Raw genomic sequence first — 27883 nt, 5'->3', positions numbered from 1 at the left:
GATGTATTGCATGACGTGTGGGAGCGCCGGAGCGGTGCGCCCAATAAAACAGCGTGCGCCGCATTCACGTTATCAGACGCTTTCCCTCTTTAAAACCTCCTCAAAAATTGTTAGTCTCGTTTTTAATACCTAGAAAACGGACGTCTTAAGAAGTTTTAACAGTTAATTGTCTCCCTCATTCATAATTAAGGTGAGAGTTCAACAGAAAAATGTAAAACGCCCGATTAGTTGATACTTCACGAACCGCCGTAGACCTTGAATTTATGTCTGCGAGGGAATTTGAAATAGTCCTGTATCGTTTAGTCATCCGGTGTAATAAAACTTGTGTGCGTTCATGACCATTATTAGTGTAAGAAGTCTAAATTATAATGTGATATTGTGTTTTAGTATGGAAGACTTGAGTTTCGTTCCCGATCTCCCGAGCGGGCCCCTGGATAAATACAGAAAAACCTCGTCGTTTGACTGGAAACGCCTTAAATTGGCGTTAGAAGGCGATAATATAGAGCTACTAAAACTTAAGGTAAGAACACAAAATGTAATTGTTTTAATTCATAATCATTGCACAACATTTGTAACAAATCTCGCGCCAATATTTTTCTATATTTAAATTAAGAACCGGTTATCTAGTGATTTTCAAGATTCCATCGATTGAGAATATTATTATTTTAATATTTGTATACATATTTTATTTATTGTATCAAAAATTATCAAATGTCAAACAATTCTCAAGCTTAAATTTAAATAACACTGAATAAAATAGATTTTTAATTGATATTTGTCACACTTATTTTAATAGTTTATTAAGCTTGGTCCACTTAACTTTGATTCACATCTGTCACAGTGAAGTAAGATATAAATAATTTCAGATTGCTTCTAATACAGAACATCAACTTAAGAAGAATATAACTGCCAGTTTAGGTTCTTTTTTTTATTCTAGTTAAAGTAAGCAGGTTTTACTCATAGACAATATCTGGAAATTATTTATTTGTTTGCTGTAGTACCTAAATAATAAAAAATAAGTTTGTTTCTATGGGAAATTGGTTTTTACACTGTCTCTTGTAATTTGAATTGAAATGCAATATTTTAAATTTAACGTTATTGCATTACACCTATACAAACTAAATACTGCGGTTCTTTTTCAAATAATTGAACCTGACTGGAACTAATAGGACTTTCCTAATTCATATCGGTTCCCATTGATTAAATGCAAGTAGAAATTAAACAATTTGCCATGCATCATTCACTAGTATTGTTTATTATACATGCTTAATATTACAAGACTTGCGTGTTATATGATTCATGTTCCAATAGTGGCTATATTATATCTTACAAAATTTGTTTTCTGTGTAAAATGTGTTAGAATTACATTTCATATTTCAATATTTTACTTGGCTATCAGAAACTTAACAATATGAATTGCTGATGATAGCCAAGTGTTTGGTGTCACCACGCTAAACCTACCAAGTGTGATGTGTCACAAGTCCAATCCCCGCATCGGACATGCTATCCATAAATGCTTGTCCTGAGTCTGGGTGGTTTTTGTGTATTTGACTTGATTGTTCTGGAACCCCCCAAAATACAAATAATAAATTTCTCAATATGGACGTCTTTTAATAAATGTCCTGGAACTCCAATAAAATGAATACCACTTGTGTATGGCAATAAACACTCTCTCCAAGAACGCAGTCAATTTCAAGACTGTTTTTTTATTATATAAAGATTGCCTGGATTGCCACCTCTCTGTTTTACTACCATTCACGAAAACTTAGCAAAATACCAGTCTCTTGTGAATTGTAAATAGATACTGCAATACATACATCGGCCTAGCCCTTGTCTTTATCTATACTAATATAAAGCTGAAGAGTTTGTTTGTTTGTTTGAACGCGCTAATCTCAGGAACTACTGGTTCAATTTGAAAAATTCTTTTTGTGTTGAATAGACCATTTATCGAGGAAGGTTTTAGGCTATAAACCATCACGCTTTGTCTAATAGGAGCGAAGATACAATGGAAAATGTGGAAAAAACAGGGCAGATATAAATCATAACTTATATCTTCTTTCCACGTGGACGAATTCGCGGGCAACAGCTATACTGTAATATAAATTTAAAAAAAAAGAAATAATGATCTAGAATCTTCACTCAATAAGTAATGGTTATATTATGCCACATAAGAATCAATTTGGATGGGTGTTTATCCCATTGAAAGTATAGTGATGGTTGGAATGTTTCTTACACTTCGTCCATTGTAATGATTATTCTAAGCATAAATATTTACCTTTCATGCTTTTGATTATTTAAATTAAGTACATGGAACCTGATTATCTCTCACCAGAGGCCTTCATGAGATTTCAAATGAAGCTGCACGCTTGTATGTCATTTTGTTAATATTTCTACCGTGTTTGTGTATTGTAAGTAATTAATCAATTTCAAATCAAATTCAAAGTATTGTGTTAGTAATTTATGTTTTCATCTCCATGAGAGCAAATTATCGATATCTTGAATGTGAATCTGCATATTTTTAGGGGTACATTAGGGGTAAAAACAAAGGGTCCGCTGGTTATCCGTCTGTCAGGACAGGCTGTACCTCATGAACTGAACTAGCTAAACCATTGAAATTTTCAGATGATGTGTTTCTATTTCCAGTATATCAACAATTAATAATAAAATTTATAATTGGGATAAATCAGTTTTGTTGAAAATTAATCGATTTGTACGGGATCCGCAAAGTCGCAAGTCCGACTCGCATTTGACCGTTTTTATTTTTATACAGCAGATTTTTTAATTAAAGTTTATAAATTATGTGGGTAACTGTCATACAAGAAATAATAAACAAGAAGCTTGAAAACGAAAGAAGAATTTATTTATTTCAGATATTCATCAAAACGTTATCTGAAAACATTTTATGAACTTATAAAATATATTTATTTTTTTTTGACACATACGCATTTAAAGTATTTTAATTTATTCGTTATAGTTTTAGACAAATCGATTTTTTTGTATCAAAATGTAAATAATGGACATATACCTATTACCTACACAAGGGTATTGATTTGAATCATATTTAATTTGAAAGCGTAATGTTATCTTATCTCATTTATAAAAGCTTAGTAATTAAACATTGATGGCTGATTGAATATCCATGACTTATATCGATAAAGACAGGAAAAACCCTTCAGAAAATGACCTACAGTAATAGTTGATATCTCGTTATTATGAAAATGCTGACTCGTCTTTAATATTACTAACCCGATTAAGTTTTAAGGGGAAAGAAGGGGAGGCTTTTGTCCAGCTGTGGGATCTGACACAGGCTATATAATATGAATAGATTTAAAATATCAGAAAACCCACGTTTTTAAATATTACTCCATTCAAATTTATCAAAATCAGTTCAGCCGTTTTTATTATGTTGTTAAGTTGCAAATTGCATAGTCATCCAGTTTGAAGCTACCCTGAAAATTTCAACCTGATAGCTTTTAGGGAAGTGCCTCAAAATTGAGTTGCAAAAATTCAACCGGAACAAACAAATAAGAAAAGTGTATGCATAAAAAATGGGAAAAATGTTTTTTCTTTAATGTATGTGTCTTGTAATGTTCCCGCTTGCAAACAGTATGCCCCATCGCAGCATTGTCCTTAGCCAAAGTGAAATGCCCCGCTTTTGTAAGCGAATCGTACGTTTGTTACGATAACATAGAACCTGATTTAATTTTCTTCTGCACGCTACGTTTCAAAAGTGCCCAGATAACTGCCTGTTTGAAATAAACTTTTTATTTTAATTACCTTTGAAAAGACCTACCTTACTACCTAAACAAACTATTTCGGAAAAGTTTTCTAATTAGACTATGCTTATTTATTCACCAAACTCGTCATAGTTTTTATATATTTAGGTATCTGTATCATAAATTGGATCAATATTCACAACACGTCTGCAATAACGTCGGCTATCGTGCCATATTCTTCTTAACGAACCCCAGGGTGTTCTAAAGAGTTTCATTACTGTATTCAAAATAAATGGCGTTAGTCAACGGCGACAGGATATCGCTTGACGATAAACAATTCGTTTAGAAATGGCTGAATTGATTGTAAAAGTTATTTTAACTCAAAAGGTTAAAGTTATTTAATGGTCTAGCACCACTTATTAAACTAAGGCATTGATAAAGATGTAATTTCGAATTCTTCCTTGACCACAAATTTTACCATATTTTCTGTTGATGAATCTCTACTTAAAAGGAGGTTCCTATAAGACTATGTGTTGAACTTTGACTTTTGAAGAATAAACTACATATATATTAATTGTTGTAAAGTGAGCCACCATTCTATATTTTGTATTGCGCCGTCTCGCTTCCGCACGAGCAGCAATCTTAGAATTGGCGGTAGGTCCCCAGTTTTCCATAGTTTCGTATTTCTTGTTTATGATGCATCCGATGCGTTAACCCCGGCGACGAATGCCGGAAGGCAACAAACGTGAATAAACTTATAAAACGTTTATAATTAACCACTAAAATTAGTTGCACGGCTGTTAAACTGTAATTTGTTGACTTAACTCCGAATATATATATTATTTCTTTATAAATGTCTGAGAAGGATCAAGGAAGTCTGTAGTTTGTACTTTTCCAACCGATTTTTAAAACGAACTGTCTTACTCATTAAAAATGTATGCATTTTTTTCGGTTTAATTTTTTATTTCGGCCTGAGATATCCCTCAATTCGGTAAAAGTAACAACTCACATTTACGATTAACAACTAATGTTTTAACTATCATCAAATTCACAAACCTTTTTGTGTCATTAAAAGCTTAGTGTGATGTTAAAAAATTGCACAACCGAATCCAAAAAGATTTTTATCCGACTCGTAGATCCAAAGATAAACATTCGATACAATGCTTCCAATCTTTATAATTTACATACAGCAGTCGTTATGTCTAGTTCTGTAATATCTATCAGTGATTCATAGCATATTAAATAACTCCGCTTAACGATCACTTGTCGGTTTCAATTGTTTATGCATCTCAAGTGTTTTACTGATACTAGAATAGATAATGAGAAACGCTCGGGGAAAATATTTAAGTAAATATTTACCGATTTATAAAATGAGTTTTTTTATTGACTCATTTAAAATTGAATTTGATTCAAATTTCCTTGTTTCATATTGGTTATATTATAGAGACAAAGATGATAAAAAGATAAACAGATAGAAGTTTCGGTCCAAGGCAATTGTATTTGTGGGTAATATAAAGTGCGTTTAAATAATCTATCACAAAAATGGCATCCCATAAGGGCTAAGAACTCCCTAGCTAAGTTATTTTTGTATTTTGGCTAGACACCGTCGGATAACATTATTTTTCCAAGAATTTCATTCCTCCAAAACCAATTCTACACCTGAACACCATTGTTATTTGCCTTCTTTACCATCCCCACGGTTCGTAATGGCATTATCAGTTCATAATGCCATGTCTGCCAGTATTTGAAGACCGATACTACAGACACAAGGCTCGGATGTTCGGTAACCCTACTCATACATATTTTCCACTGCTTGTAGAATATTCTAGAGTATTTTGTCGATTAAATTACTCCGATTTCATCATAATATTATGAGGTCGGACCGTTTAGGCGGCGCCATTAATAACAAAACACTGTCGCGATGTGACTAGCGTTGAGCATTGTTGAACGTTGAAACATTTGTAACGAGTTTTGTTATTTTCTGGAACTGTCACCTCGATATATCGTATCTATATGTAAATGTAACCTACCCCTAAACAAATAGCAACTAACCTGAAACTGGCTGTTGAAAGGATCTATTTGATCGAATGTAAATTTATAATAGATTAAGGCTACTAACTTGAGGTGAAGAGCTGTGACTGGTCGTTCTGGGTCATTAACAACCAATAACAGTGCTTGATATGAAGATGATAGATAATTAATTAGGTTATCTATGTATGTATCATGAAAGGTAGAATTTTCCATATTATTGAAAGGGCATTTGCTATTATAGACTTCATAGATAGCGGGACTCGATATTCTCTGAAGACACTGACTGACTGATGCAACAACACGATAGTTCAAAGAGGCAGTCTATTGCGCGTGCGCACTGCAGTCACAAATTTCTCCTAATTGACCCCTACAAATAGTGTGAAGCGATTCTGTCAAAGTACTTTGACTTTAATGTCTTTGTGATAAGTATCAATTTTCAATGCTGTTGAATCACTTGAAGTTCTCGTGGACTCGCCCTCGATCAGCCAATCTAAATTGAAGGATAATTTCTCCCACAGTAAGAAATACTATTATAGTACAAATTTATGTTTTTCACATTAGGTTTACATTTCACGATAATTATAAAATGGTTGCTTTGTGCAACACTGAAACAAGTCATAAAACATACATTCTTCCGGTTTCGCTCACGTTTATTTTGCTTCTATTATTTTAGCGCAAGTATTATCCAATAGACTTTTATTTCTAAGAAATTTCCAAGTCAAAATATGCCATGTTAAATCCAAAAAACCAAACAGAAACCAAGTTATTCTAACAGCATAGTGTCTTCAAACGAAAGAAAAGTATAATAGTCTTATCTCAGTTCTAGAAACAAAAATGCTTCTGAAACTAATATCCATATAATTTATAATTCTATTCTACATAGAATGGTACAGTATTGAACGGTAAATTACAGTTTATCAGTAGGTAGGTAACAGGAATAACTCTAATCAGGCATGTCAAACATGTGATTAGTCGCCATGACCCTGAATGTGTACAGACTACTACAGACTGACAAACTTGCTCGCACAGTGTGTACAATCTACATTTAATATATTAAGAGAACCTTTATTACAATGTGCAAAAGAATCATTTTCGTAAATCTGTATCTGTGGATCATGTAGATGTAAAATTTGGAACATTACGGACACCCTTATAATGATCTACATAAGGTGCATATTTGTTAATCTATATCAAGTAATTTGTGTCGGAAAATTAGGAAACCAAGTGCACTTTTATTTCAATAACAGTAAGGTTGAGTTTTGTAAATGAAACGATTGACCTGTCTATCCATGCTGAAGTCATATTCAACAATTGAAATCTACTGCACTAAAACATATTCACACTAATGTTACCAATTAACAGATCGCTATCAGACAATTAAAACTAAATTATTATGTATGAACTGTAGGGGCGTAAAATTATTGTTATTAGGGGTGCGATGTAATTACAATGAGACATAAAGATATGTATCCTATATATTTTATTAGAAGAGTATTTACTACTTAAACTAAGTACTATTACTGATATTAAATAGAATAATAAATTGTCCTTAATTTAGTTAGGTATGTGATCCTTTATAACGTTGAGTAATCGTTTTGTAAAGATTTCTAATGGCGTTGACAATGCCTGAAATGTAAAAAAAATACGAAAGTAAAACAACAACAACGTAACAAAATCTTTTAAAACCGAACTGATACAAAACTAATTACCCTAAAAGCAAATTGGCTTGTATAATAATTTTTTTTGTAACGGTTTTACTTCATCTAACTTTACATTGTAGTCAGAGTACACAAACAAACATTTTGTTACAGTACAAAATATGGCTGACCCTAGAAAAGGACCCGCTGTTCGCACACAGCACGGTGTCGCCGAGCGTGGACGAACAGAAACGCATCACCCAGCTCCAGTTGAAGAGAATCAACGAATACAGGTTCCACACCACAGAAATGGTCAACTCTAGTTATAGTAGGAGGGTAAGAACACATTTACTAATTCATGAAGTATAGTTACCGGCACGGATCTTGAGCGCTCGGCTTAAGAATGGGGATCGCTATGCGCTTCGTATACTCATGACAAAATAAAACGCCAATCTTGAGCCGTCTTGAGGTGCATGCAACTGCAGCAAGAAATAATCTCAACGAATCACGAGTGACGGCTATGACGCGATGCGCTGCGGGCCAATCACTGCGTTTAGCCTTTTCCCAACTATGTTGGGGTCGGCTACCAGCCTAACCGGTTTCAGCTAAGTACCAGTGTTTTACAAGGAGCGACTGCCTATCTGACCTCCTCAACCCAGTTACCTGGGCAACACGATACCCCTTGGTTAGACTGGTTGTCAGACTTTTTTCAAGCTTCTGACTACCTGTAACGACGTAGGAATAACAGCCGGGACCCACAATTTAACGTGCCTTCCGAAACACGGAGGAACTCGTTATGACAAAGATGGTCACCCATCTACAGACCAACCGCGTCAAGCATAGCTTAACCTGTGATCGATACACTTATGCGGTTATAGCTTAGCCACGAGCTCCTCACCTATACCTAAGTATGTATTATATATATTTAAGGACTACTCTAAATTGTTTATAATCTAGATTTTTTCCATAAGTATCACATGTTCATTTGCAGTCCGTAAGGCGACGTGTTTTGTTTAATCATTTTAACATACTGAGGTACCGGCTGCTCTTTTTTTTACAAGCCTTTATATTTTAAATAACGTTCTTGTTTTCAATTCAACTCATATCAGGCTCCAAGATAGGGCCCTTTTTACTTACTCTATGTAATTTAATGTTTTGTCTACAGACACGAACAATAATGACTATAAACGAGGCGGTGCAGTCGTTAAATCCCAGTGTGTCAGTGAAAATGGCGATCGGCATATATCTGTTCTCAAATGCCTTACTGTCGCTCGGCACTGAGAGACATCACAAGTTCTACGAGTCAACGTTTGTTAAAAGAGAGGTTAGTGGTCAGCGTTACTGTTTCTTATTTTATTCTGAAAGATTATGAAACAAAATAGAATTAAAAATTCTAATATTTAAATGTATGAAAAACACTAGTACTTTTTAAGGTAGTTTAGGTCGAAAGTCTAGACCTAGAACGAATATTTACACTAATATTATAAATGTGAAATTATAGCTGTCTGAGTCTGTCTTGCTTTCACCCCACGCGAAAACTACTGAATCGATTTTGCTACTTTTTAAATGGAAAAAGGTTTGGAAGGACTGGGTAATGGGGGTCAAAGTTTAGATTAACTTTTCTTTTAATAGTGAAAATTAAATTTGCTTAAAAATTGTTCCTTTAAAGTGTTTTTGATTACTGGTCAGTAACTTCTACCAATCAAAATAAGAGACCTTCACCTCCAGCGGGACAAGACAGGGTAAAGCAAACAGACGAAAATAATGTCTTAGTTATTCAATTGATATTTTTATACTTCATGAAAATTGATGTCATTGACTTTTCAAGTCAAACATTTACATTAAATTCTTATCATTCAATCTCGTCAATCGGAATTACAAAGAAACATATTTTAAAATTCGTACCTACTTACATGTAACATTTAAAAAAGGTTAAATGGGTAGGTATTGGAAAGTGTAGGTTTTTAATTTCCTAAATACAAGAGGTTTTCGACACTCATTTGCTGTAGTAAGTACATCTCATCCTATTATAATAATCATTATTGTCAGTTTACATACTCCTTGTCAGATTAGATCTACTTACAATTACTTGATTGTCGAATAATAATTCTTGTGATAACGTAAAGAGCCTATAATTTCCCAATACTTTTAGGGTTACGAAATGTCTAAAATACGTAGAGGGGACGAATTTAAATAGAGGTTTGATAATAATTCGGAAAGATTAAATGATAACGCTTTAAGGAGCTTATTTATAGCCAGTATTTGTGTGTCGTGGACCTAAAAAGGTATTTAAATTAAAATAATTGCAACGAAATATAATGAATAACTTATATTCATAATTACGTGACGTTTGCGATCATTAGGGGTTCTAGACAGACGGACCGCTTTTCAGAATGATTTCAAATTGCACTTGAAGTGTAGTTCCTACTGCAAACCAAACGTGGTATCGCGTTTAGTTAACGGATAACGCTAAATGTCCACACCAAAGCCATATACTTTAAACTATAAAAAAATGTATTATAACAGTTGTATAATTAATATCACTGATGTAATTGTATGGTGTACAATAAATAATATTCTGTTCTAGTCTTTAAGAAACTACTATTTCTATACCGATCAACTAACAAAATCTAACTTCACAGACTGTCGCAAGTTTCGCGTTGACGGAGATCGCGCACGGGTCGGACGCGCGACTGATGCGCACGACGGCGACGTACGACCCGCAACACAAGCAGTTCGTCATACACACGCCAGACTTCGAAGCGGCTAAATGCTGGGTTGGTAATCTAGGTAATTTTGTGTGATTTATATATTCAATCATATTGTTGGGGAGGGGGGGGGGCAAACATTCAAGGAGTATTACACAAAAAAATCAGATTTGTCCATCAGACAGATTTCCAGATCAGGTATTTTTTCTTTTATTTGGTGAGGGTATATATGCGCACGTTTACTAAATGTACCGTTAAGGTTTTTTTTTTAAATACCAATAGGATGTTGAAAAGTTATAAAAAATTATGAGTCAATTGTTTTGAAAGTAGGTGCATGCCATTTTCGTTAACAGGTTCCTTTTAAAATGGTTACTTGAATTTAAACACTTGTTATAACTCATACATTTGTTTAAAACTTTAATTCTTAAATAAATAATATTTTAGAATTGAAGTTTAAGAAGAATTTATCTTTATAATAAATCTCAGTTTTGCTAATATTTCGATATCACTTGCAGTTATAACCGTAGAAAAAAGCTGCATGAGTGACATGTTTTCTATTAAACCGATGAATACATACTGAGATAAAAACCATCAAAGGTGGTGAATCGTTTGGAAGTGGGGGCTAATAACTTCACTTGTCGCCTGTCGGTAAAAAGTATATTTACTGATAAGTGACGTCACACGGGATTTCTCTTCACCTTGCGATGCTATGCGATAAAATAAAAAATATTTTAGCGATATTTTTTAAAACTTTGTGACGGACTTATAAGGCGGTTTTTGTTAAATACCTTATTACTTTAAATAAGCCTGCTTTTTGCGAATACCTTCATTAAACTCTAGAAATTGCAATTGTAGAGTTCAGTTAGACTATTAGGTAACTCGCAACCATCTGTCCTCGCTCGAGTGCAGCCTAACAAAAACAAGAGCCTTGATAACTTCACAAATATCGGTCAAGGTCGCTGTAAGGTGAACATAACTATGTTTTTTCACTAACAATAAAGCGAAAATGTACGAAACTTGGTACTTAGTACTAAAATGACGATGTGGGCTTATTGAGATCACGGAGTCACTTGGAAAATAGACTTTATTTTCAAGGTGATAAAGTATGTTCTTCATTAAATCACATTTTCAAATCATGTTCTCGTAATTGATAGTCTTTGTAATATGATATTTCATAGTAAAATCGTGGTTTCCAAATTATTCATCTAGATTTAAACGCTACAAACAATGATAATTTAAAATAAGTACAATTTTAAATTGCTAAATGTATATTTTAGAAACATTCAAACTTCTCTCAATGCTTTAAATTAGTTTCAGCTAAACAAATGCTTCATCAACATCTATATCTAAATCTATTCATACGTAGTTTATATTTATCACGTACACGTAAACCGATTCGTTGACGTAACGTAAGAGCTCATTAATTACGTTTAGACGTATTAATTAATGCACGAGTGACAGTACAATAGTCGACTACACGTAGGCTAGGTACTTTTAACCGGCCACAAAAAGAAGGATTTTCTAATTTATTTTTTTGTTTCGTTAAATTGTTTCTTAAAGGATAAAAACGTAAACCATTTGCAAAGGCATCTCTCCGTCTGTATATTTTATTGCCAGCAGGCTGTATTCCAAAACATGTGACAAACTGAAAATTCATTTATTTTTGTGGCTCTCAAAACAAATAATTTGGCGGATTTGTACGGAACCCTTAACTCGCGAGTCCGACTTCCATTTGAAGCTTTTCTTGATCTTGGGCTTGGGCTTCATTGAACTTTTATTTGGTGGACAACACCTTTTGTGTCCACAAGTTGGAGCGAATTGTTTTTTAAGAACAGTTTGCTCACGCGTATTTATCGGGATAGCTCTCCGCGTCAGCTGGTGACTAAAGCCTCCGGTTAGGTCAACTATTCGACCGATCCCTATAAATACGCGTGACTAAATCTTTCTTAAACTATTATGAAACCGCCTCACAAAAGTTATCATAACAATATGGAGCTAACTATAACAGGATACGAAAACTATCTCACGAGCATATTTATTCAAAACATCAGGTTTTTTTAACTCCCATCACTAAATCCTTGTATCGCAAACATATAAGCCACATGCACAAATACACCTAGACAGAACAAGCTTTTGTGGATTACACAAACGCTTGCCCTAACCGGTGATCGAACTCGCGACATTTCGCTTAGATTATGAAACTTCTGACAAGACAATATAAATCACAATGATTGACAGAATAGACTACGTACTTCTACACTTTCGAAGTCGTAGTTTTATGCCAAATTGTTCCTTTAAAGTATGGTAAGACTGTGAGTCAGTTATTTCGACATCATTTTAAAGAGTAATTAACGCTGTTATACATGGTGGTATAATTAGTAGAGACTGCTAAAGCTATTCATGATCCTTTGTACTATAGACAATCCATAAACATATCAAGATTGTTTACCATTCTTAAGTTCCTACCAATGAGATATAGGTTTTTTGAATGCCAAATATATATTTCGGGCTACGTTTTTCACATGATAAGGTTCTCGTACACGAAGAACCCCATTACTTAGACACCCCTGACTGCACTTCCGTTTATCATCATTCTAAATCTCATGAACCGTTTAGTTTTCCAAAAATTCCATAAATTATGTGTTTTTTATGCAAATTAAAGACATAATTTCTTTAGTATGGAATCCTCGCTGTCGCGATTACGACTCGGGAATAATCTTTTTTTATACCTATTACTCTGTGAAGCTCTAATCTACTAATGACAATTAATAACAGTACGTCCATACAGCTGTTAATGTTAAGTGAAATATATTGATTGGTTAACATATAAATAGGTATTAGATAAACCCACACAAATACAAGTTATTGACCCAAATTGACACGAACACCCGTTTGTACACGTATTGAATGACATAGGGGTGGTGTTTAATCCCTGAGTCAACAAAAAGTAATTGTGCTAAGTGGGGCACAATGACCCATCACACTCTACATTCGTAGGCCAAAAAAGATTAAAAAAAGTGATTCAATATTCGAATGTCAAGCAGTTTTTGATAAGGATAAGATTTTCTGACAGATATTAAAATAACAATATCGTAATCAAAGATACTGTTTAGAACAATTATAAGTTAACAATTCTGTATGGCTTCCGGACTATTTTTATATTCAATCCAAGTGCGTGTAAAAAATGATATTGATAAACATTTAATACTAATAATCATTATTTTGCATTTATTTATTGCAATGATTGGAGTGTCATCCTTCCCTATTGATCTGAGGGCTTCGGTGCTATTTTTGAATAACTATATCCTCATTAGTTAAAAACTGTCAACTCCATAATGATGACGAATTGATAAGTCTCGTATCAAGTGGCTTTAATTCACACTTGTTTTAATTGAGGAATGTAGCAAGTACACGACGCTATGCTACGTAGCACTCTTATCCGATCAATTCATGCCTGAGTGATAAGAGACTTATTGTTTAATCAGTTTAATAACAATCGGAATCACTTCAGTTTGATTTGGGATTATCACTGGCTTTACAACGTATTGACTTGCTTTGGACAATTCCTTTTGTGGTACAAAAAATTATACAAGATAGGTCTTTCTTTAATAGTATACGATCGTCTGAGTTAATGGCCTTATACGTTAAGCAAAGTAAAATTTTAAAAAATATATTCAAGTCACATGCACAAAGACACCTAGACTCAGGACAAGCATTTGGGGATTACACAAACGCTTGTCCTGCGTAGGCAGAAATCCCGCGACAATTCGCGCACAGTGCGTTTGCCGTAGCGACCTCGACCACTAGACTATCCGCCATCGGTGCAATCCAATTTTTTATGTACATTGCCCAATGTAACCGATGAATTAGGTATGAAAATTAAGAAAATAGTAATTTGTAGATATCACCAATATGCACATCGGTACATGCGACATTGCATGTCTGAACTAGATGTTTTGTGCAAAATGCTGTTTTTACTCTCACGAAGTCACACTCTTTTGTGTTTTACTTGTAAATTGTGCATGTTTTTAAACACCGAAGTTTTTCTGGAGGTCGATACGGTATGGGTTGTAATTCGTTCGGATACATGTCATTTATATATCATAGGACATTATCAAATAAGAATGTAAACCTGCTTCTGATGGTACCCCACGCATTGACGTCACCAATAGTTCATGATTAAATCTATTTGATAAGTAAATTGTATTGTAGATAGCTAAAATACTGCGTATATTTTATTATTTTTATCCCCCAGAACCCGTTACCCGGGTCTTTTTGAATGATCACGGGGGACACAGATCCAAGACGCAGATGTCTTTTCGACAACTTGAATCTAAAGTTGCATCTACCAATGACCATCCAACCCTGCTCCATGGGCAGAAATTCAAATTGCATAAATAATCCCAAGTAGATGCAGATCTATTTCATATAATAGATGAAAAATAGTAGGGCTATTGCATTGAAATGGACTTGTTGATTCAAATTGCCGGAAATCTATATCTGATTATTATTACTTTATTACGCATTAGACTTATTCTTAGTACAAAAGCATTTGTTAAAGATATGCTTGAAATGTACTCAATAATCCTATTATTATTTTAAATACAGCTAATTATGATTGCCTATTATCAATCAATTCGTATCAGTGATTTGTTTTCATCTGAAGGCCGTTGAGCACGTGTAGGTGACAAGCAAATCGCAAAACATTTGAATGTCTGTTTCCTCCTACAAGAAAAGCAAAAATGTTTAATCGCACAAAGAAAAGGAAATTCGGCTAAACTAACATCCACAGCATTATATCTTGGATGAGTAAATTGATGATAAATTCTTAGAAATAACCAATACAGCACATTCAATGCTTATGTAGAGCCTTGTCAGTATTTTTAGTGTAAAAATATTTTAGGCAACGTAAGCCATCACGAGATCATTTTGAGAAAAAAATCCAGCTGACAGTTTTGGGAGGATTTTTTTTAATATCATCGTCGATTGCAGACTGGTAGCTATCATGAAGAGATTAATTTCTGTATGGACGCCGCTAAGTCTTCATGTATGGAAAGTAAAGCCCGTTAATTGTACACGGTTTTTCCAGATGGAAAAAAGGGTTTCCACCTTATGTTGAGCGGGATAATACCCATATTAGAAGGAAAATCTTCTTTCGTTCTATGTGTACCGGGGCCGCTGGTAACCTTTCAGACAAGCCCGCTTGCCCAGGATGAGGCTAATGCTACCCTGAATTTTCCAACTACTACTCACTCATTAGTTGTATTTTCTTTCCAGGTAGGACCTGCACTCACACACTACTGTTCGCTCAGCTGATCACCCCAGATGGTACCAACCATGGCTTACACGGCTTCCTGGTTCCAATCCGCAACCCTGAAACTATGGAGACGAACCCTGGACTAATTGTTGGCGACATGGGAGAAAAAATCGGAGTCAATGGCATCGATAATGGGTAAGTTATTAACACAAGAACAAATAGGGAGGTTACGTGAATGCTGAGATGGATAGAACAAAAATGAGTATAGAGCAAACTGTAGTCTTCTACAAAATTGTTTACAGAGCAGAAATATACAAATCATCGTCATCCTCGGCCTTTGTTTTACCACTACTGGGCATAGGTTTCTCTTTTCTCGAGCCAATGTGTACGGAGTCTCATCCAGACTCGAACCGAACCCTTAACTATATCGTCGACCCATGTAGCTCCCGGATGACCGACGCTTCTTGTGCCTTGCCTACCATTCTGTCACCGCCTTATTCCACTTGCCATCAGTTCTTATATCTAAGTGGCCTGCCCAGCTCTACTTCAGCCTCGTTATCGTGGCACCGTCGTCTCGAACTTTACGATATTATCCACATTACGGACTCGGTCTTGGAGTTTGATGCCTAGCATAGCGCGCTTCATGAACTCATATGATGAAGTAAAATTATATGGGGGCATATTTTGATCGATAATAGTTGCTTACGGTAGTTTTTCCATACTTTAATGCTTGTAAAAATTATGCACGGGTATTTATCAGTTTAAACTTGAATACGCCATTAAGCGTTATCGACTAAAAGAATTCGTTCAATTCTTAAGGTGTTGTGACGTATAGTAACTTTAAATGTTAATTTTATGTTTTTATTTTAAGTAACAAGATTCTTGATAATTTCAAAGTATGGGAAATAAATATTCAGATAGTTTAACCTCGTTAGAACGTTCTGCTGTTACACTTCGTAATTTAATAGGGGCGATACATTTTTTGATCTTGTTAATGCGAGGGTCAAATTCAACACTATAATTTGCGCTGCGCAGACACATTACCGCTGGACTTTGGACTTCCAAATAAAACACCAAAGTCCAAAGTCCAGTTATAGTTTATGAATGTAACAACCCGATAAGATAGCGTTAATAAAAACACAAAACGAACGGAATTTTTTGAATGACGAATAATGTAGTACAGTTAACCGATATACCGATGTTTATCCAATATTGATATGTTTTTGATAACCAGGTGTAAGCAATACTGGTTAGTCTTACTTTTCACAAAAAAAAATTGTTCACGGATTGTTAGCTTTTGTTGCAAAAAAATGTACTTAATTAGTCTTAATTATAAAATAACAAAAACATATAGTATTAGAAATATCCTAGCAAGATTGAAAGCTGCTTCACACATTTATTCTCACTGTTTAATTCAGTGCAATACTTTACATTCAGTCAGTCATTTGTGTAATGAAGATAACATAAACAACCTCCTCCTTTTTTGAAGTCGGTTAATACATTACACTATTAATATTGTTACGGGTTCTTTTTAAGGAAAAAAAAATCAATATTATTCATATGATTTGCATCATCCTCACAATTAGATTAATTTTATCGTTCAACCGAAGGTTTATTCATAATAAATAAGTAATAATTATGTTTCCACAAGGAAAATGCACATTTTGATAGTCAATAATCTACGTAAACGTACCTATTCAATTATTTTCGCGTTGTTTATTTTTATCGTAAAAAATAACTGCCCTTGGCATACAGAATTACAGAAATGAGACAAAACTGTAGACAATGAGTAATTGTCTTGATGCAGTACAATACCGGCGCGGGTGAGTCAGGTCATAACGAATGACATAAGATGCTGAAGAAATGCTATTGAATGTAATTTTTATACAGAAAATATAATCACAATTTCTTATTTTATTTTTCTTTTTTTATCATGGGCAATTTTTTTAAACTAAACTTTTTTATAATCTTAATACAATAGATTGTTAATTTTTATTTATTGTCAATAATCGTGGCCGCTCACAGGTTAAGCTACGCTTGACGCGGTTGGTTCGTAGATGGGTCTCTTTCGACCGTCATAACGAGTTCCTTCGGAAGGCACATTAAATTGTGGGTCTCGGCTGTTATTTCATACGTCTTTGACAGTCGTTATAGGAGAAGCTAGAATGCCTGACAAACAAAGGGGTATCGTGTTGCCCAGGTAACTGGGTTGAGGAGGTCAGATAGGCAGTCACTCCGTGTAAAACACTGGTACTTTGCTGAATCCGATTAGACTGGAAGCCGACCAACATAGTTGGGAAAAGGCTAGGATGAGGGTAATAATCCTACACGGAAAAAGTTAGTACATATTTGATAATAATATGAGTTGATAAATTGAAAATGAGGCATGTTTACTACGGCTGATGAGCAATAATCATTGAACAATAATCGGCTTATTACGTACGTGTAGTAAATATTTTATCGAAATCATAAAGTATATAGAAATAAATATGTAGGCTATTTTTCAGGGCAGATTATTTATTATTCTAAATTTTCCTAATTTTTAAAAACCCAATAATCTGATTAGTGTTAGTTAGCATTGCTATATGTATGTATTTAGATACCTCTGCTTCTGATAGCCTCTGGTTTCTGAATTAATCATGTCAAACATTTTGCTTTCATCTGGCAAACTGTTGTTAGTCTCTTGGTAAAACAATAACAGTCATAATAATTAGATTTGTCAACGTGTAAAGCACTCTAGATTTATATAAACTACCATACAAGGTTAAAAACATCCCGAAAACTCAACACGTATGGTGACTAACAGATAAGGAAAGGGAGCATATGCAGTATGCATATATGTACATGTGTATTTGTTTAGCTTAGATTCAAGGTAAGAGATATGAAAATTCATGTCATTTGCAAAAAATATACTGGTTAAGTACGAGTCAGACTCGCGACACTCGATTCGGTACAAATAGTTTTGATAGTAACTGTCGTGAGAATGATTCATTATTAAATGATGTACCGGTTTACTCACGCGTATGTATCGGGGTTGCCCGACTAGTTGTACAAACAGGCACATATCGGTTGAGTGGCAAATAAATATCCTCTCTCAAATGAATACCTTTGTTTCATCATCATTATCTTCATCACTGCTGGACGTAGGCCTCCCCATACCTTTGTATAACATCGATCTGTATTTGTTGTTGCAATGTAAATAAGAAATATACCATCTGTGAAAATTTCAACTGTATACCTATCACGGCTCATAAGATACAACCTGGTGACAGACGGGTAAACCGCCGTGCCTGTGCTCATAGACATTTTTGAGTACCTGAAAATCAGCCCTAGTAAACCCTAAAATGTTTTTAATAGACACTTATAGTATACTAAGACAGTATACAATCCTTACATCACTACATAGTATACTATCCTTGTGTCAAGGGTTACGCAAGGATGGTCTCCAAGTAACTTCAGTTTCCAAAGCACGCTACGCTCCTAAGTTAGAAAAACTAAATTGTAACTGGTATTCCCGTATAGCACAATTTAGAAGGACTTTAAATATCTAAAAATCAGTAACGCTTCACACAAGAACCAGTGCATTGTTCGTTCATTACGTAATTGCCTCCCACACTTGAAGATTGGCATTTATATGATTGCGGTATAAATAGCTATATTCTCTTTATAGGTTAGTGGTATCAAGGCCACTTGTTGCTATCCGCTAAAATTGTATCGCCTGTTTTTTATCAGACTACGTATTCCTGACAACACTGTGTCTGTAATTTGGTATCTTTTATAATAAGTTACGTCATTTTGGAATTTTAATTGGAAATAGTAGGTTGGTTGTAGGTGAATATATCTTGCTTTTCATGCTTCTGTTTACCCAAAGGGTAAATAAACTCTCTATTACTACGATTTCGCTGTGCGTCTATCTGGCACCAATCTATATCTAATAAATAAAATTAAAAAAAACCTGCGAATTGAAAACCTCTTCCTTTTTGAGGTGGGTTGAAAGAAGTCTAAAATAAATATTTAGTGATGCGTACACAATGAACATGTTTAATATGTATGGTACGGAACCCTTCGTCTGATTCCAACACTTATCTTTTTTGTATTATTTCATAACCAGACTAAAATTTGAGCGTCAACTGTACCGGAAGCCATATCATATTAAGAAAGATATTTATATTGATTGAATTATGTTCTAAACATTAAAGACATCAAGGATATATAAATTGATTCTGAAATCCATAAAATATAGTATAAAGCCATCGTTCTCAGCAATGAAATTCACAAAACATAAGACGACACTAATAGTAAATAAATTGTCCTTATCATACCATACCTACACTCGACTTTATCACAAGTGTGTGACTAATACAATATACGAAGAACAATAGTCGTACGGTTTCCAACGATTTCTCTTCATTTTTTCTTCATTGATAGCTCTTATCTATAGCTACGGCCAATCTTGTTGTAAATATAGGAAATGTTTCGTGTAATTACTTTAAATGGATTCGATAGCCTTCAGACGATTTAAGCCTGATAACTGTAGTCACGTGACCCTTTATAACGCAAAATGTTTTGCAAGCTATTTATTGCAGATTTTATTAGCTCGTTATAAGGGATTAAACAGTTTTTTGGGGGACTCGATTAGATAATAATATAATACTTTTGCAATTAATTAAAAATAATAGGATGAATAAATAAATTGATAAATAAAATGAATGAACGCTCCAATGGCCGTTGATTAATTTGGATTAAATTTGAAACTTTTCCCATTCTCTTAAGCATTTTGCGAAATTCGTTGTATTGACCGTAAGTGTGTGTCCCGCATTGAATTCTATTATCGTGTTTGAAAATGCTTAGTTACGAATGGTACCAATTTCCATTAATTCATCGGCCATTGTAAATACTATATACTATTACTTTTGACTGACACGTATCCCTTCCTTCTTCGTTAAAGTACGGGCCCTTTACTGAAAACGCAATTCCCGATAAAGTATAATTCTGAAGAATTTTGCGTGTACGTCCAAGCAAAATGTCCATATTGAATCGAACTACGCACTTTCTGCCTGGCTGGGTTTTCCCTATCCCTTACCGTGTTACTGTCGCAGGGAACCCCAACGTTTTACCTTCTTATTGCTTACAAGAATAGAGTCGTTAGAAGTTGTCACCTAGATGTTTTATTTTTTTATCCTAAAATTGTTCTGTCTGTTAAGAAAAGACTTGGCCACATAGAAACTACTTTTTATCTACACTGAAATTATGTTGCGTGATTCAAAAAAATCACATGTAAAGTTGCTAAAATTCATAGTATTATATCCTCGTCTTAACAGTTATTTTCCATTGTTTCCAGGTTCATAATGTTCAACCAGTACAGGATACCGCGAGAGAACTTGCTCAACCGCACCGCTGACGTCACGGAGGACGGCGTCTACGAGTCGTCATTCTCAGACCCATCGAGGATACTGGGGGCTGCACTCGAAAACCTTTCAGCAGGTAATATGAAAACCTTTTTGATAGATTTTTAGTAATTGGAAAAATATGTCGAAGTTAAAGAGGTGTATAGTTTATATCGCTTGTCACTTGCGGCTCACGAGTGACGAGAGAGGCAAATTTTACCCAGCAGTGGGACATTCTAGGTTAGTAATATTAATAGAGTTAGAGTTAGAGTTTAGGCTCGAAAGATAAATAATTTTATCGAATTTCACTTTTTCAGGATAAAAGTCGACTAATGAGTATTTTTTTCTATAGACTTTATCAAAGTTTTGTCAACATATTTTATTATGGAAACCCGCCAAAACCACGCGCTTTTCCACATGACCAATTTAGTCCTATGCTTTGAAGCATGATGCTGGCTTATATAAATTGACTGTCCACTCCAAATTTTGTCCATACTTTCATTTCCTAAACTCATATACTAAACTTTATCATCTCATGTCTAAAGTAATTCAACATCTGTCCACAGGTCGTATCGGCATAATGCAGGAGAGTTGCCACTCGATAGCGAGCGCGGTCACCATCGCGATCCGGTACGCGGCCACGCGCATGCAGTTCGGGGAGAGGGACAACGAGATACCGCTCATCGAGTACGAGTTACATGTTAGTATAATGGCTTTTTTAAATCTAAGTGCCCAAAAAGGCGTTATCATTGCGTGCTATCAAGTTAGCTCGTTGTATCACTTATAAAAACTAACAATTTTGATATTGATTGCATTGGTATTTATAAATAACTATTTTTAAGTGACTACATAATATATGCTAGATGTAATTTGCTGTTATTTTAAATTTCCAGCAATGGCGTCTCTTTGGCTACGTATCAGCTGCTGTGGTATTCAGGATGTACATAGAAAATTTCGCCAAAATCTACCTCGACATCGTTGAGAAATCCAACTCGGGAATGAAAGTCGATAATTTGGTAAGCTTCAAAAATATTCTGTAGTACATATTGGTAATGCGTAACAAATTAATATTTTTAAGTGCACTTCTCCCGAATTTGACAAAGGTATGGTATCTTTTAATATTGGTAATCCCAAAACTTTTTATATTTTATGCATCAGTAAAAACTAAATAAATTAAACATGGCGCCTCGACCCCGCTCGAGGCACTGCGCATATTCATACTTTTTATTAGATGAGTAAGATTTAAAGAAAGTGACGCTGGACGAAAATTTAACGCCGCCGACGCCGATAAAGAAGTTTTACTTTAAAAAGAAGTAGACCTAGTGGCACCGTACGTTGGATGTCAATTTTAACATTATATGCTTTGACTTTGAGTTATGCAAAGTCTGTCTCTATCTATTCCATATGTATCATAATTGGCCTATACGTGTGGCAGAGCGAGGCGGTGTCAGAGATCCACGCGATGGTGTCGTGCAGCAAGCCGCTGCTCACGTGGACCGTGCTGGCGGCCGCGCAGCAGTGCAGGGAGGCCTGCGGGGGACACGGGTATCTCAAGGTAGGGATGGAATGGTATATAGAATGTGGCTGGTAGAGGATTTTGTGCTTTATACGTTCATGATAAGGTTTGCTTTTGATTGACATGAATAAAGTGTCAGAGGAATATGGACGATTCTTTGTGTTTTTTTTATACTTTGTGGTTCTGTAATAAAATCTAGGATTTAGTAAGAAATAAGGGTAATAAAATGGTGACTAAGATAACACAGCGATGAGGGTATGCAGTGTTTTTTTTTATTTTAAATAACACATGTAGCTTTCTTGTTGAGAAAATTGCCATCAATTGAAATATGTAAAAAACTCTTCTCATATCCGATTTTATAATGTATTTTACAATATAGCTAATAAAATACATATTTCCCAGTGCGCCAACCTAGGCGACATCCGCAGCAACCACGAGGCCACCGTGACGTACGAGGGCGACAACAACGTGTTGTCGCAGCAGACGGGCAACTGGCTGCTGCGCCAGTTCGAGTCCGCGCGCGGCTCCCGCAGCGTGGACTCGCCGCTGCACACCGTCGCCTTCCTGCTGGACTGGGAGAAGTGTCTCGCCGCCAGGTTCCGCTGCACCAGCACACAGGAGCTCAAGACTAGGGAATGTGAGTTACTCCACTACTATTTACGTCGTATTAAGAAATCAAGACAATTTTAATTTATGAAGCCTTCCTTTAAAAGATTGCCCAATAGAATGGAGCTACAGATCCGATTAGACATTTAAAGATTAAACTAAGTGTAATTTGTGAGGCAAGCTAAATTAAACGTTATTGTCAGTATATCAAAGATCTTTGTCCAATTTGCCTACATTGCTATTTCTTCTATAAACTAATCTCTTGATCTAATACCTCTACATAAATCGATCACTAACTGCTGTATTTCTTTATAAATTTAACTTAATATAAATTTTAAATTAAAAGATCTAAAGAGATAAATTATTATTCTTTTTTGCAGTTATAATAACAACCTACAAATGGCTACTCTGCTGGCTACTAAAGCAAACTCACGAGAAATACGAAGCTCAGCTCGCTAAAGGCTTGTCTAAGTTCGAGGCTCGCACCAAGTGCCAGGTGTACAAGTGGCGGGAGCTCACCAAGACCTACGCGGAGTACCTGGCTCTCATATTCTTCCTGGAGTCCTTGGACAAGAAGGATAAGGAGCTGCAGCCGGTGCTGGAGACCATGTTCTGTCTGTACGGACTGTGGTCGCTCGACCAGCATCTCGTGGAACTCTACCAAGGAGGGTATTCACAGGTATATGTTCCTTTAGTGTTATATAAAACAATGGTCCATTTGGGTCCAGTTGATGTCTCTAACATCTTATAATCATGATGTGGTATTAGAATATAATATACTCAGGATTTTACTAATCTTATTAAGCTGACTTTGATTTATTGCTTTACGTATCATATGCTCTTTTTTTTCTTCCGCTAACTGTATTACACTATGTTTAAAGAGAAACAAATCGTCAAAAGTAGTTCCCGTTACCCCGATAGATGTCGTGTACGTACTTATCCCTATGTTCCCTCCCAGGGCGAGTCGCTGGCCCGGCTGCTGCGCGAGGCGGTCCTGCAGCTGTGCGCGGCCCTGCAGCCGGACGTGGTGAGCGTGGTGGACGCGCTCGCGCCCACCGACTTCGTCCTCAACTCCGTGCTCGGGAAGAGCGATGGCAATGTCAGTACTGGCTTATTATCGTGTGGTTGGAGATTCAATATATAAGACTGTACTTAGATAGTTTTATGAACTGGTATTTGAAAATTATTATCAATTTATTACACTATTGTGAGTGTATTTGTTACCTAACGCTGAAATGGCTGGACGGATTTTGATGAAATTTTGTTTGCGGTTGTTGCTGTCATTTTGAGTTCATACATAGGATACTTATATATGACATCGTTAACAGAGGGTAATATATTTACATCGAAGCAAAGCCACGAGCAAAAACTAGTCTTAAATTCATTCTTATTTGATATAACTTTTTGTATTCTTGTATTTATCAATATCTACCGAAACTGCTTCCGACCATACCGTTGTCCGTAACTATAACGTGTCGAGACCACTAGCAGAACTCAACTGATAGTTAACTCTTTACTTCCAGTTATACCAAAACCTCCAGAAGGCGTTCTTCAGCCAGCCCGGCGCCTTCGAGCGCGCCGCCTGGTGGCGAGACATCGTCAACGTGCGCTCCAAGATATAGGCGCAGCCACACGCCTAGGGTACATAACACTAGGTCGAATCCAGAACAAATACAATCATAATTATGGTACAATTATCAAAAAATAATATCTACAAGTGGAATACTTAAAAAAAGTGGTATTTAAGAAGAAGTATATATTCAATCTAATTTCCTCCTAACCCATAATCTGTGATTGTTTATTCGGGATTCGATCAAATGTAATATAAATATTATTTAATATCAATTCGGAATGTTATCGTGTGTTCAAAATTATCGAAGGGAGCCTCATAACGATGCATTTAGTTTGCGTTTATCGTACAAATATGTTTTGTAGTTATTACGACAGTTGCTGTCAAGGCTAAACATGAATTAGTTTTATTTAGCTATCAGAGGGCCTGCCACCACCTGTTAAAGTAACTTTGCTACAGTTGTGAAAACAAGATGGCGCTATGTAGCGTGCGCGCTTCGGTTCCAAGTAAAGCTCTCAAGTTGGACTCGCGACACTGCGATGAACTAATGGGCTACAGAAATATCGGTGGGCTGACAGACTTGAGGATCGACACTCACCAATTTATTTTGGCACACAAATTAATGACCAGTTAAAAACTGGTACCCAACTCCGACCTTCATTTATATTTGTTGTTATAGCAGCAACCGAAATCGGTAAGAATTTCCACTGTCATAGCCTTAAGACAGAATAGACAAACGTAGTAATAATAAGGTTCTATTTTCCCGTTTCAAGGTTCCGTCTAAAATAATAGACAGCACTCAGATTTGCCCACCAATCACCACTTCCTAAGCGCTCTTATTTAAAGTGGTGGTAGGCTCTCACTTATCCAAGTCGTAATAAATATTTGTGTTGTTTTAGCCATAGGTCTTATGTATACGAGGAAAATCATTGATAACCGACTATTTGAGTCTTCATATTAATTGTTAAACCTGATTATAAAATTGATGAGTTTTGACTAAATTCGCTGGTTCCCGGTGCGTTGCCTCGTAACGAAGGACTGTATAGTGGCTATAGGTTTAATATTATGTAAAATATTATTGTTAACGCACTCCTGCTAGTGCCACTTACACTATTACATAACATTTATAGTGCATACGTCTTTTGTTGGTCTATATTTTAATATAGTTGTCTTTTTCAATCGTTTCATAGCTTATGTTGTTTAAGTACTCCGGTTGGGTCCGAAACTAGTCAAGCAATCCCGATGGATTGCCCGACTAGTTTCGGACCCAACGTAGTTCGACTTATTAAAAGTAATAAGTTATTAATGTTGTTGCTATTGAATGATGCAACGGTTTACTCAGGCGTATTACTTTTACTAAAACAACGTTTAATTATATTAATAACTACTTCAGTAAAAGTTCCTGAAGGGATCTGGATATTATAATTCGTACACATATTTTTACATCAAAATAGCATATAACGCAAATAAACCTAATAAAAATAAACACCTTTCAAAATACGTATGCGCTAAAAAAGTATTTAGGCAATAAATGGTATATATTTCGTATAACGTTACCTTGGTATAGTATTATTTTTTAATGTTTACAGTATAATCAGAGATTTGATTTTGGAGATTGCTGATACATTGTTATATAAGTTTTTCTCTTTAAGGCACGACTTATAAAATATGAGAAATGTTGAACTGTCTTCCGTGTCTTGTTTTCTATAGAAATATCGTACTTTGACCTAATTTATATATTATTCCACGTGACTATGTCACTAAACTCCTCCTAAATGGCTGGACCGATTTGAATGACTTTTACAAATGATCGCTTAAAATGTACGAAAATATAATTTTTACGCCCTAATTCTCGTGTCTTGGGCGCACTTAAATATTCGGGCTTTTCATTACTACCAATTACTACCATTGATACCAATTTAAATTAAACTACATCACGAAGTAACGGTAATCTACGATATTTTTATAAGTTGAGCAAGTTAAGGACAGGAACAAGCGTACAGCTTTACTCACCGCAATATTTTTTTTTACACTGGCAATAATATTGTAATTAAAATCTCAAAAAAGATTTTTAATAATTTTGTTTTATCGAATCGCAAATCGCTGTTTTCCTATTAATGTTTACTGAATAGATTATACAATTTATTTTATGATGATAATTGTTTTTTTTTGATAAAAACATTGTTTTTATTATTTAAGTGAAACTATTGTATATTTTTTTTTATTTTCAAGTTCATATGGCTGGAACGTTGTCATTGATAGGATATTATATTTTCGTGTGATTCAATCGTTTCTAATCCAATTAACAAAAGAATCAAATATTATCAAGTGAATTGATGGATGACGTTGAATACTGATGTTAGTAGTACAAATTATGTTTTTATCATTATATCGGCCGTAGTCGTACATAATCAATGTATTTACTAATTAATAATATTTTAAATCTCTTCGAGCTCCGTCAATGTGAACAGGGTTAGAAATGATAGCCATTTTATAAAGATGGCGAGTGTTGCGCCTGCGCAAGTCTTAATGTAAAGAAAATTGACAACCTTATTTTCTTTGAAACGATATAATTTGTATTTAAAAATGGATCTATAAGTATTTTTATGATGTAACTTAAAGAGATTCGATATGTCACAAGGTGAATTAAATTTAAAAAAAAATGAAAATTATAAAATAACACATTCCTAACTTTTGAATGCATTCAGATTCTCATAAGATTTTAATAATAGATTATTAATGTAATATACATATTAAATACAATATTTACCTCAAGCTATTTATTCATTAGATAGATACATATGTTGTGTCAGTTGGTGGTAACATTAGTCGTGTTTAGTGATCACTGTACTCCCTAGAAGTGCCTTCCCCTCTGTATTATACCTTCGTGATGTTATGTAGATAGTCTAAGCTATTGTTTATATGGGACCGTTGAATATTATCAAATGTGAATATAAATGGAATTACAATTATTTATGTTTTTTATTTTATTTTTGCATTTTTCTGTGACAAGGGACTTGGTTAATAATGATCGTATGATCAGCTCTATGATCGAAATATTTTCCTAAAATGGGCATTATTTGTATGTTTGTAGTTTGACCTATAAACTTAAAACTCGACGTTTAATGAGATTTCGGTCTGTGATGAGCGACTATCGGTGCCATCGGTGGAGGAGAAAATAATTTCTTCACTCTTGAGGCTGCTAATAGGCTGCCTAAATCATCTTAATGTAACACGGCATTTAAATATTAGTAACTACTTACTGAAGAAACAACATACAAAATAAAATGGTTGAAGAAAAGTAAAAAAAAATGCTTACCTCCACTTTAATATGCCGATCATTACGAAGTCCAAAATAAATACACAATATTTACACAAAGATAATCACGCACAATTTCAAAATACTTTCTCACGATAAATAAACAGTTACTACGTGAATTATATACACACATAGT

The 27883-nt window shown here is 34.9% G+C and overlaps 1 protein-coding gene across 1 annotated transcript; it reads left to right on the top strand.

The window, feature by feature from the left end:
• Window positions 1-5: 5 nt before the first annotated feature.
• LOC113508797 (peroxisomal acyl-coenzyme A oxidase 3) lies at window positions 6-25654 on the top strand. Its single transcript, XM_026891911.1, has 14 exons — window positions 6-190; window positions 388-520; window positions 7559-7720; window positions 8550-8708; window positions 10027-10174; window positions 15370-15544; window positions 20691-20833; window positions 21303-21436; window positions 21630-21752; window positions 22172-22291; window positions 22655-22889; window positions 23239-23537; window positions 23817-23957; window positions 24382-25654. The coding sequence occupies exons 2-14, from the start codon at window positions 389-391 to the stop codon at window positions 24478-24480; spliced, it is 2070 nt and encodes a 689-aa protein (XP_026747712.1). The 5' UTR covers window positions 6-190; window position 388; the 3' UTR covers window positions 24481-25654.
• Window positions 25655-27883: the final 2229 nt, after the last annotated feature.

This window comes from Trichoplusia ni, chromosome 3 (genome assembly GCF_003590095.1).
Source record: "Trichoplusia ni isolate ovarian cell line Hi5 chromosome 3, tn1, whole genome shotgun sequence".
Lineage (NCBI taxonomy): Eukaryota > Metazoa > Arthropoda > Insecta > Lepidoptera > Noctuidae > Trichoplusia > Trichoplusia ni.
Note: the sequence above shows the minus strand (reverse complement) of the source record. Positions and strands in the feature narration are given on the sequence as shown.

Bases quoted from the DNA above. Each gene is read 5' to 3' on its own strand.
- LOC113508797 (XM_026891911.1), top strand. From the start codon at position 389: ATGGAAGACTTGAGTTTCGTTCCCGATCTCCCGAGCGGGCCCCTGGAT. The intron at 10,175-15,369 runs GTAATTTTGTGT...TTTTCTTTCCAG, and splicing joins ATGCTGGGTTGGTAATCTAG to GTAGGACCTGCACTCACACA. The intron at 23,958-24,381 runs GTCAGTACTGGC...CTTTACTTCCAG, and splicing joins TCGGGAAGAGCGATGGCAAT to TTATACCAAAACCTCCAGAA.